General features: G+C 44.5%; 1 protein-coding gene across 1 annotated transcript in view; it reads right to left on the bottom strand.

Moving 5' to 3' along the window:
- Positions 1-10857, bottom strand: part of PKD2L1 (polycystic kidney disease 2-like 1) — a 16086-nt gene extending 5229 nt beyond the window's left edge. The window contains exons 1-8 of the mRNA XM_010133220.1: positions 10563-10857; positions 7152-7265; positions 5128-5255; positions 4459-4715; positions 3392-3616; positions 2815-3043; positions 2276-2446; positions 1383-1564 (exon numbers count right to left, since the gene is read on the bottom strand). Of these exons, the coding sequence (XP_010131522.1) occupies positions 1383-1564; positions 2276-2446; positions 2815-3043; positions 3392-3616; positions 4459-4715; positions 5128-5255; positions 7152-7265; positions 10563-10857 (1601 nt within the window). The remainder of the gene's footprint in view (positions 1-1382; positions 1565-2275; positions 2447-2814; positions 3044-3391; positions 3617-4458; positions 4716-5127; positions 5256-7151; positions 7266-10562) is intronic.
- Between the last annotated feature and the right edge of the window lie 1288 nt (positions 10858-12145).

Here is a 12145-nt window from a genome sequence, read left to right as displayed (position 1 = left end):
GAAAAGGATGTTCAGATCCCAGAGCCTGAAAATCCTGCCTGAGAAATGCAATGCTCCGTTCCAGATTCCTTGCTTTTCGACTGCTTAGGGAGCTGGGAATGTTTCCCAGGTTTAAGGAGGAGGAGTATGGCATTGCTTCCTCTTCTTTCATTTAAAGTGTCCCAATGCAGTGATGTTGAAATGTCTCCTTCCAGTAAGAAATTATTGTTATCTCTTTTACTCTGAAAATGTCTATTTAATCCCATTTAGCCTATTATACAGCATATTTTAGAAAACTTCATGCTGAATTTGTATTAAAATTAGAATATTGTATGACTACCAACTTTCAGAAATGAAGTAGAGCTGCTAACTTATCAAAATCAGGTATATTTATAAATAATATAAAAATGAAGTTTCTGACTTCTTCATTTCACTTCTTCATATAAAGCTATTACCTTGATAAGATGAATGCCTTACTTCTGCTTTGCCCTGTGAAAACCCTGTAGTAACAAACAGTATTCCTTCCAAATCTTTGTTTGAATTGAAGTGCACTATCTGATGAAAAACAGGAAAGTTTTCATGCAGCTGTTTTGCAGACACTGAAATGATGTGATCAGCAAGTATATTTGGAAGCCAGGGCATTTCAAAACTGCAGAGCTTCCATCTGGGCCTCTTCCTTATTAAAAACAAAGAACAATTAAAAAACCATAAAAACAATCCCCAAAACAAAACCCAACAATCTGAGCCTACTTCGTAACACTTGTTTTGAGCTATTTAGTTCTTGCCACCATAATTACAGAGAAGTTTAACCTAACTAGGCCTAAAGCCATCTGCTGGTGCATAAAAATTTGCCAAGGTTCCAGGGACAGTCAGAGAGTCTACTACCTTTATGGCCCCGCAGAGGGTGAAAAGGTGACAGAAGGACCCGCAGAACAGAAACTAAATCATCAGCTGAGCTATGATGCTTTTCTGCAGAAAGATGTTAAACCGCTCTGCATGTTGAGTATTCTTGGTGTATCTAACAACTCCACATCAAGGGAAAGCTGTCTAGGCTTCAAACTGAAAGTTCTCACTAAACACTCCCATGGAAAGGCTGGGTTTTCCCATTGAATTGTAGGGCTGCAAGGAATCTCCAAGCCTGGTGGGATCAGCTACTCACATCTCTGCTGATAAACACCGGACAACCAGAAATCTGTCTATAACCATCAATTTTCTCACTGTGTTCTTTTGTCCATGGAGATGTCACAGCTGGAGGACTGTGATCGACTCGTGGCTTTATTACAGTGAGATAGATAATAAGAGGTGTCTGACTGACATTAAGATTTGCAGTTGTGTTGAGTTGGAAAGCAATTAAAATTCTTTTGATGACATGATTGAAACATGATTCTGACTTATACACTTACATGCACTTAACAAAGGTACTGAAGTTTTCCACTTGTGTCCCAAAAAGAAGGTAACCCAGCTGTGCATAGGCAAAGAAGACAATGAAGAACATAATGGCAAAACCCAGGATGTCCTTGGCGCAACGTGCCAGCGTGGAGGAGAGCTGGGTCATTGTTTTGTTAAAGCTAATATACTTGAATATCTGCAGGAAGAAAGAACAGGGACAAAGTTAGGTCAAACCATCCCCCATACATGTGCATGCTTGCTAAGACAAGAGGTTCACTATAGTACCAAAGTACCGAGAAGACAGCCAGGCTGGGGGGAATGGTGGCTTAGTGTTCAAAATATTTGTCCCAGGTGTGCCACCATCTTCCTGTGGGATCATAAATATATGACTTTGTTCCCTGTGTCAACGGAAAATTTGAAGAGGGACTGCTATAAGGACAAATGTCTTGAAGATAATGAGGAGCCCCAAGTACAGTGTGGCTTTCCACCATGCCAAGGTGTTTTGGTTGAGATGCAAAATCCATGCTAACAGACAAGTAATTTCCAGTTTTTGGGTGGCCATCATGAAAGGAAAACGTGATATGCCAGATTATTCTCCAAAATACTAAAATAGTAGAGGATGGACAAAGTTACATTGTATTCAGCATTCTCTAAAAACACTTTTACACCACTCAATGAGTCTGAGCTCATCTCCCTGCCCGCTATCTGCAAATAACTTGGCCTCAGAATGCAGGGTGAAAAGATGTTGGGATTTACTGCAAAAGAGAGCATATGAATTTGAGGGAAAATCCTGTTATATACCTGCTATCCTCATTCACTCAGACAGATGGAATAGTCAACCCCCAAGCTATCTAGAGGAAGATGTCCAAAACTGGGGGCCTGGCACCTACCAGACCCTATACAATACCTTGATCCAGGCAAAGAATAAGTTGACTGCATTCATATTGTTGTACTGTGTCTGCCAGAATGCCAGGAACTCAAAGTCAGCGTAGGTGTCAGGGTGTTTCAGCAACTCTCCCAATAGTCTGTTCACCTCAATGGTGCGAAAAATGTGAAACCCAATAGCGATGATGGAGAGCTGCAAAGAGGAAAAATCTGCAGTGACTGCTGTACCTATGCTTTCCACAGAATTAAAGTGTCACAGAATTCCTTGGTATCACACTTCACAACTGCAGTCTACTGGTGGTGAATGGAAATATAAGGTCTTAATGTGCTGAATGATGGCCTGGCTTCACAGCCTCTCAGACATCTCTAAGGAAAGAATTTTCTCGCTAACAGCTGATAGAAGAGAATGTGTCTATTTACTCTGCCAGTTCATTTTGCTATTAGAGGAAAACACATGCCAGTTCTTGTCATATCTAGACCAGTTCCCCTTTCTTTCATTTATTTTTGCTCTTATACCTCTTTGCCATTGCTACCTCCAAAAAAGCGTGCAAGGATCCTCACCAGAATAACAACCACATCAAGGATGTTCCAGATGCTGGTGAAGTACTGAAGCCTGTGGATACGCAGCTCCAAAATCTCCTCCACCACATAGTAGAAGATGAAGACACAGAAGACAATTTCACAGGCAACAATGAAGAAGTCCCATGCGCTGACATATCTTATAAGCTTGACTGTCCGGATCTGCCAGGAGGGAATGGCACCACCAGTGGCTGGAAACTCAACCACTAACCTTGAAGGGGACAAGAAAACTGATAATTACAAACAGGGGGATGGAGGCTCTTAGATAATTTTGAGAGGCATCAAACCTGAGCATGTGCTATCCACCAAGCCATGACTGGAAGAGTTATGCATGTGTTTATGCAGCCTTATCTTTGCTACTTCACTGTCTGTGATAGAAAAGGGTGAAAGTGAAGTGTTACTGGTTACGTCAATTCTTCTTACTAATCCATACAATATTAACTGACACCACTCAGTCCTAACCCCTTGGTGGATCATATTAAAATATTTGCATTTTAAGAAACTATGGCACTGAGGAAGAAGGAAGATGCAGAAGAATTTTCAGTGGGACTCAGCTTACCTCAGAACACAGAACAGATTAATATTTGCGTTATACACAGAGAAATCAATGAAGACAACTCGCGTCCCCCGATCCAGCCACAACTTCTCCTTCAAAACTTGCAGGGCTTCAGCACTCTCTTCTCTGGTCAACTTGAGGTCTATGTAGTATCCTCCCCCACTGTAACTGGTTAGTCTTCCCCAGTGAGATGAGCCACTCAGCTCCTCCTCGGAATGGTACCTCCACCTGCGACAAGCCATTAGCAAAGGCATCACCACCCTAGTCTTGAATATGACCTTGTAGCCAGGAGAAATTAGACTACATCTTCAAGGGGCAGAGCAGTCTTTAATTAAAGAGTTGGCACTTAATTCCTATTCCAGATCTGAACCTGTATCAGTTCTCAATTATTGTTAGATTTCTGATGTAGTGCTTCCTAGCAGTGACAAAACAGGACTTGAGATACTACAGAGGGAAAATTCTAGAGGTTTGTTGGCTGTGCCACACAGCCTTGTTTGCATGAAGGTTACTCTCAGAATATGCTGTATCACCTCCTACCACGTTGCAGACAACCCTCTGCTTAGAACACACTTGCACTCATTTCTTTATGAATAATATATCCTTGTTCACAGACCAAGACTCATGCAGCATGCAAAGAGTTATTAAATTGCAACTGTTTCACTTTATTATAGAGAAATAGGTTTTCAGTATGAAAGAACTGCATCCCCTACCCTCTGGCTCCTGCAATCCAGGAGGAAGAATATAGCATCAGCCATTTGATAGATTTGGTCCCAAAGGTCTCTGTTTATCTTCACTCTCTTAAAAAGAGGCAACAATTTCTACCTAATTCTCCACTGGATTTTTCATGGCTTTCCCAACAGGTCCCACCCTGCCACTCATTCTATTGTGCTTTTCCTCAGACACTGGGCCTTATTGATAGAAAAAAAGGACGTGCTGCCTCTGACTGCAAGGGGAATTCCAGTCTCATGTGAGAAACTCAACTCCAGCATCATGTAGATCAGCAGATCTTATTTTAATTAGAAGAGACTAGTTTGGATTTTCTAATCCTGAACAGCAGAGCATGTACTTACGCTGTTCCATTGATGAGCCCAAAGGAGACCCTCTCCTCCTTGTCTTCTGAGTATACATCATAGCAGCCTGAGATTTCCTCCTTGAAGTCATCATGGACCACACATGAATTGTTCTTCACCTTGAGTTGTCGCATGCGTGGGACACCCAGTAGCAAGTTCTCATAATAGATATACGACTGGGTGCTGTGCGCTGCCAGGGACTGGTTGTTGTACCACTTTGTCCAGTAAAGATTATCCAGAAGGGGGCCTTGTGCATACTGCAAGAGAGGGAAAGGAGAACTTCTTCATAGCCTACAGAGCAGAGGACTTTTCTTGGCCTGGGCTTGAGACAGTAAGAACTAAACCATCCCTCCACTCCCCAAGATGGAAAGTAGTAGAAGCTAGTGCTGGATGTTTTCTAAGGAGGGGCAAGACCAGGGCTGGTGGCAGAAGAGGGATGCTGGGCAACACAATGCCTAGCCTAGCCAGTGCTCAGAGGGATAAATTATATTTTAAATCAGTGTATATTTTGCATGCAGATGATATTGTAACTATTGCTAGTAGCTGGCAAAAGCTGCAGCAGCAAAATGCCATACTGAAATTGCTAGGTAGCACATTCAGAGGGATCTGAATATCCTAGTCTAGCTGAGATTACCAGGGCTCCCCATGCTGGGCCAGGTGTGTACTCACCACCCAGAAGTCAGCCATGCTGCCAATGGACTGGAAGGAGACACGGCTGTCCGAAGAGGTCTGCAGGAAGAGCTCAGACATCACTTTGGTGTAGTAATAGGCATTGGAACTTGTCATTCCATATGTCACTAAGAGGGTAGAGGAGAAGGGTCCTCCATTATACCTGAATACTGGAGCCTGATATAAATACATTTGTATATTCACTTCCTGTGTAGCTTACACTGTCACAGGTAAGCTGAGCAAGGTGCAAGAGAAGAAATCTTGGGAACTCTAATTATATTACTGCTTTCTTAGAGATTTACAAACATATCTACCTGTTGTATGTTCCAGAATTTAAACTGTCAGACTGACAGACTACAGGAGTTTAGAAACCAGAGAAGACCATTGGATGATGCAGCTGAACATCCTGTCCTCAGACAAAATTTCTAAGAACAAAGTTCACAATTTGTATTTCAAAGTTCTGATGTGAAGCCATGAAAGTATAGAGACCACCCCATTTTCCCAAGTGGAAAGCTCCAGGTAAGTTCTCATCTATCAAGAAACTTCAAACAGGAGCAGGCTCTAACTTCCATGGTAATGTTGTTTCAACTCTCCAGCGCTCCTTCCTGCAGAAAAACGTCCATCATGGTGATCACTAAGAACATGTCCTGTTCTTGAAAGGGCACCATGAAAATAAAGCATCTGTCATTCAAGGACACCCCCTCTCCCCCTTCTGGATGAGTCAGTGTGTGACCTCACATGTCTGTGTGTGTGACTTGTTCCTTTAGGAAGAGTGGCTGAAGCACTGTCTCCCTGGGCCAGTGTGATAGTAACTCGGGATGGTATTGTCTGTCTATCTCTCCTGCCACAGGGTCCATGACATATAATCCTCTTCACTGTCCCATGCCACAGGTGCTCATTTGTGATAATGAATCAACCTTCCCAAAAAACAAACAACCATTGTTCTACCCACACAAAATCCATTAGCATTCAGTATGGGGACGCATTAAATTCACCCAAGAACAACAGTGTGAGCTGCCATCTGCTTTATCACCTCAGCCATCCTTGCAGTCTCAGAGGGGAATATGTTTCTGAACCCTGTGTCTTTGATCACACGCAGTTTCTAGAGCAACCCACTGGGTCTTGAACATTTGCTGTGAAACTAAGAAAAGACACGGGCAGATTCTCCCAGAACTGTGGAGTCAATGGCTAGAACTGATCATCATCATCATGGCTTGGCTTCGCGAATGAAGATCTGGGAAGGGCTTTTCCCACACTCACTGCAAGCGATGAGTGCACCCTTCAAGCCTGCGCAGTGGATTTTTTAGGTGAGGCGCAGCGTGCGCGGAACTGGCTCCACCCTTTACACCTGAGGTTCATCCGCCAGGGCCCGGCGAGCTTGGACGGTTACAGCGAAGTCCGCAGATCGTAGGTTTGGTTAGAGTATCCTTCTCTTAGATGATGGATGAGCCTTACAAGGCTAAACGAGCTCCATCTGCCCGGGTTTGGAGTCAGAGTTGTCCTTCTCCTAGGATGGCTGCCCGAAGGCTAGTGAGCCCATCCTGCCTGTGGACACACTTTGTCTGACCCTTCAGCCGAGACCTGTCTGGCCTGGGAGACCCCACCGGAGGCACATGCCACCACCAGCACAGCTCTCAACCTCACAAGGGCATGCAAGCTCCTTCCCCACGGCAAGGGGGTGCCCGTGAAAGAGTCGCTGCTCGGGGCATCACAGACCCGGGCATGGGGCAGCTGGGGCCTGCCAAGAATGGGAGTCCTGGAGGGTTCTAGAACTGATAATGTGGATTAGAAAATACTCCTCCGTACTAACTAATATCAGTTAGGTCTAGAGCAATAATCAGTTGCTTTATTTGTGTGTGCAGCAGTTATTCTGTAGGTTAATGACACACCTGCTTGCTGCAGTGAGTGTATATACAATAAATTTAACACCTACAACAGAGTGGGGAAGTCTAATAATAAAACTCACATTATTCCCCTCACACTGCACACAGAAAAGACACCTACGAGATACGACAACTACTTACATAGACAGATGTCCACCAAGAACACAATATAGACTAGCAGCTCTCGCAGTGTAGTCTTCACATAAAGCTCTCTGTTTTCAGCAGTGTTCTCAGTCAGCGTAGTGCCCCACAGACCTGTTAGATGTAAAAAAGTAATTGGAGAGTTTTGATGGCCAGTCTCAAAGGCCACATGAGAAGCTGAAGTCCCATTCCCAAAGAACACTGCTGGCAGCTGGATTTTTGTCACTCTTCAAGGCAAAACCACTTTTCATTTCAAAATTTGACTAAGAGCTGAAAAAATGTGTTAAATATCCCCTGAAGAGAACCATTCCAGCAGACCAAAACTGAAATATATTTGCTTTCTGATTTTGCGGAATCACTCTACAGTTTTCTGTTTGAGTTGATTACAGACTGATCTTCTCCTGCTGTTTTTTTTTTTTTTTCTGAGCTTACTCTTTGTAGAAATTCAGTCTTTGTCACAGGTACTCCTGAAACTGTAACGTTTCATCTCATTCATCCATGTGCCAACAGCTGACCTTCTGACAGGACTTCCATAGCAGAACTGCATCTGATGTCAGCTTTACAGCTATTAGTCCTTTTAGGGCATATGGAACCATCAGGCTTCAATATTTGCTTATCTAAAAACTCTTGCAGATTTCTTGTAGATCATAAGGCTCAATCAAATAACCCAACTCAATATTTTCAGCATAAAATTTAGAGCCAAACTATCTTCAGGATGTCTGTCAATAGAGCTCTGAAGACTTCAATACGATTATGCCAATTGCACCAGCTAGTGATCCAATTTCTTCACACAGTGAAAGCAACTCATTTAATGTCACCAGTATTGATCAAAGAAAGTGAAACACTTCCTTTAAAAGGAGCCTTGATATTTTGGGTTTGATGAGCCGCCTGATACCATTAGTGTATTTGTTTGTTCTTTTTGTAATAGCTTTCCGTTGTGATTTCTGAAATGCTCCTGAATTTGAAAGGCATAAGAACTTCCACTTGAAAGCCTAGTGATGGAAGCCATGTCAATAATACCCATAGTCTTGCAGCTCTCTGGAGCTCCTAGAGAGCTCAGCCCTGATGCCCATCTCCAGCAGTATGCAACAATCATCTTCCTGCAAGCCAGGATCAAAGCTGATCAAAGGCCACACGTTCAAAGTCATCTCTGGCAGAGGATGAAATGCTTTTTTTTTGAGCAAGAAAAAGCGATATAGTGGTCTGAGCGCATTTACTCCTGTCCTTTCAATCGCTCTTTGGCATCTCAACATATCAGGGAGCTTTTTGCACCATCAGCTACCACAGTGATTGTTACAGCACCCACCCTAACTCCTGGACAGACAAACCAGTAGCCTGTTCTGTACATGCCAGACCAGCAACAGAAATGAGAGCCTGGAGAAGATCTGCTTTAACTCACGTGCAGAAGAGAGTATAATGTGGTCTGTAGGAATTTCTAGAACGGAGTCAAACAAGGGGAAACCACCCACCCATCTGTTCAGGTCACTTTCAAATTACCCCTTTCATCTTCAGATATGACTACATCACAATCTTTTAGCAGGTTTATTTGATTTTCCATGAAGCAGGGAACCAGACTATCTTTGCTTTGGGAACAGAAGTATACTCAGGAGCACCTAAATTCAGGGACACTCAAATAGCCTTGAAAACTTGGTTCAGAGACTTGCCCAAAATTATACCTGGGGGACCATGAGGTTGGTCCAGTACCCTTTCAGATTGGCTGGCTATAAAACAGATGAGTTGGAAGGAGGCAGGCAGAAACCAAAGGACACAGAGTTGTTTGGACACAGTTTAGAGAGGAATGCTCCTGAGCAGTGTCACTAGCAGGAGTAGCTACTCACTGGTAGTCCAGCCCAGTAGCTAGTGAGGACAGGAAAGAACTCAATAAGCCAAATATGACCAGTACCCCCAAAGAGCTATGGACACACAATGCCAAAGAATGTTTTTAAGCAAAGAACCCCGCGAACTGTCCTTGGCTAAATGTCTTACCTTTACTACCCTCATTTTCCATGTGAGACACTAGGGTGATTAAATGGAAGGGGAGAACTAGCAATATATGGAGAGGCAATGAAAAATAATGAGCACCTAGGACAGATGCAAAGGAAAGATGCAGATTCTTCAAGGGAATATTCTCCTCCTCTGTAAGGCTGATAGAGGTCTTACGTCTGGCTGCACTGGCCTTTGGATCTCATCTTCCCACCTCTGGTCTGTCCTACAATCCTATTTACCACCCTTGCTGGCAGGAGACACTGCTGCAACAGTCATAGAAGAGTATATATATGAAAGCAACTCCTGACAGGTACTTTCATTTGCATGCTCCAATTTCAAACCTGGCATCCCAGAAATGGAATTTTGATGTTAAAGTATGGATTTGGTTTTTCTTTTTCAGTCTCGCACAATGCCTAGAAGGAAGGCTATCAGAATAAAACAGGTAAATCATGCACTGCCTCCGAGCAATCTGTAATTACCTACCAATCCCATCTAGTACCGCTCCTTGGCCTTAGAGGAGAAACCTCTAAAGCCTCAGTTCTGGCTTCCATGTGAATTAATAGCATTAGACTGTAACTGCAATGACAAGTAAGAAAGAACTGATCACAGAGGGGCTGTGCAATTCAGGACCAGGCTACACTGTTATGCATTCATGAGAACTGTTAGAGGGTACAGCTCTGAGAAAGGTTCTTGCCTTCCAAGTCAGCAAGAAAAGATATGTTGGCAAGAAAACAGTAATTTCCACAAGAAATTCAGTTTCTTGCTTTGTCTTCCCTGTTTTTACAGTATCAGAAATTTATGCCTTCTATAAAAGACTGTTCAGCTAGTGCTCTTGCCCAATGCTGTATCCTTACAGGACGCCTAACTTGCTCCCAGGTTTTTGATTGCCTCTGAATGAGCCTATGTCTTTTAAACTGGAAACTAGCACCTCTCTCTTTCAGCTGTCTTCAAGCAAACCCTTGTTTGATACATTCCTGTTACCCGCTGCATTTCAGTCATGACAGTGCTAGATTTTCTCTGGTGGATATTTATATCTGTTCTTAAGTTACTGTAACACTCCATCTAGAATATATACACAAAACCAGAACGATCTCATCACCAGAGTGATGGCCTCTGTGGATTCAGGACACCTAAGATCTGCCCAAAGTTGTGCCAACAGTTTCACTGCATGACCCTGAACATGCCTCCGCGTCTGTCTGTATCTTCTTCCTTGTAGTAAAGGTAAGAGGACAGATCCTGGAGCTACAGCAAGGCACACGATGATCTCTGGAGCAATGATAGCCTACATCGAGCAGGTTCCTGGGCTACACAGACACGATCGTGTTTCTACCTTCTGCATTCCCACACTCACCGCCCCCAACCTCCAGTATCATTACTCTTCCCAAGGGCTAGTAAATACTTTCTAGCGAGATGTCAGAGCTTTACCTCGGATGCCTCTGAAAATGTGGAAGCAGCACTTGAGGAAAAGACTTGTTTTCCCATCCACAGCTTTGCTCTGCTCTTGCTGGTAGGGCAGTGCATCCCCCACCTCTTCAAAATTCTCATAGGGATTCTCCAGGATGGACTTGGGGTGGTAGATGGCTTGAATCTTCAAAGAAGTAGAGGGAGAGCCATTGTAAACAGGATTATCCCAAGCTTTTTTCCCCACTGCCTCCAGTTCATGCTCCTCTGAGGCTCTAAATTGGCTCTCGGCTCTGCTGTTTAGGCGAGACAAGTTCATGGCTAGTCCCTGCCAGTAGAAGCACTTTTTAACTGGAATTGTGAAGATTGCCTGCCCAGGCTGGAGTTATAAACTGGTACAGAGAGAATCAGTCGATGCCAGACAGCTTATCTGCGTCAGCAAGCAGGAGAGGGCACCCGAACAGCTCGCACAGACAGCACACATCCCCTCTCTCTCTCTCTCCTTTATACTATCTCCGCTGGTGACACCTGGCAGAGGGGTGGCACTACCCGTTGTTAGGAACTGCCGTCAGCCCTATTATCCCAGCAGCCCTGGGAACAGCGATGTGTCCTTTTCTGCTTCCCAATGGAGATAACAGACCGAGATGCCGTAGTGGGAAGAGGAGGCTGCTAGAAGAGGGTACCTGAGTTGTGGGGAGGTGGGAGACAAGGAGAGGAGGCGGCTGGGATTTAATCGAACCCCTCAGGCTGCCTTCAGCCCAGATCAGCTCCTGGTGAAGCTCCAGCAGGGCACAGGGAGGGCTGGGAGCTGTAGTGGGACCGACCCTGTGCAAGCACCATTGGGGAGAGGGGCCTGACAGGGAGCCTTTTCTCCAGGAGTCGAGGATGTCCTGAATTCCATGAAGCGCCGGGGAGCAGAAACACTCTGCGTGAGTAGCAGCAGTGTGGATTGGGGCAGGAGGCCAACAGCTTGCCCCGAGCTCAGAGGTGTTGCACTTTGTGTGCCAAGCATTGTGGACACTTCAGGAAGAAGTTGGGGTTTGGCCTAAAATGTGTTGCCGGTCAACGTTTCCACAGCATCCTCTTTGCCTTCCCATTGTTAAAAACGAGTGAAATATGGGAGTAAATGTCTAGAGTTCATGGAAAACAGAGGCTGGACTCTTCTGCTGTTGCAAAATATCTGTAAGTCCTGCAGCGCCTGCGGGCCCTGAGGCAAGCCCAAGAGAAAACAAACAAACAAACAAACCCCACAGGATTATGCCAGGCAAAATTGGAGATAATAATAGCCAGGGGTCGCCAGCATTCATCCACTGGCCAGCAGCAAGTAGTCCCAGGCCCCACGGGTGCTGGAGGCCTGTGACTGTGCCCCTGGAGGGGAGGATCAGGTGATGGCTTAACCCAAGGATGACAGGCTTCTGTCTTGGTGATGATATGGTAAGTTAAGGTACAGCCTGAGCCTCATCCTTCCTCATGTCTGAATACATAATTTGGATGAGGTGCTTCTCCATGGATATTGATGGTAGCTATTTTTCTGACATTACCCAGGGAAGAAACATGACTCTTGCAATGTTGCCAGGCCAGCAGAGTGTGCAGAGGTGTGCCCTAAA

The sequence above is a fragment of the Buceros rhinoceros genome, unplaced genomic scaffold (genome assembly GCF_000710305.1).
Source record: "Buceros rhinoceros silvestris isolate BGI_N320 unplaced genomic scaffold, ASM71030v1 scaffold15140, whole genome shotgun sequence".
In the NCBI taxonomy this organism is placed as follows: Eukaryota; Metazoa; Chordata; class Aves; order Bucerotiformes; family Bucerotidae; genus Buceros; species Buceros rhinoceros.
The sequence above is the reverse complement of the archived record's forward strand: the minus strand, read 5'-3'. Positions and strand labels throughout refer to the sequence as shown.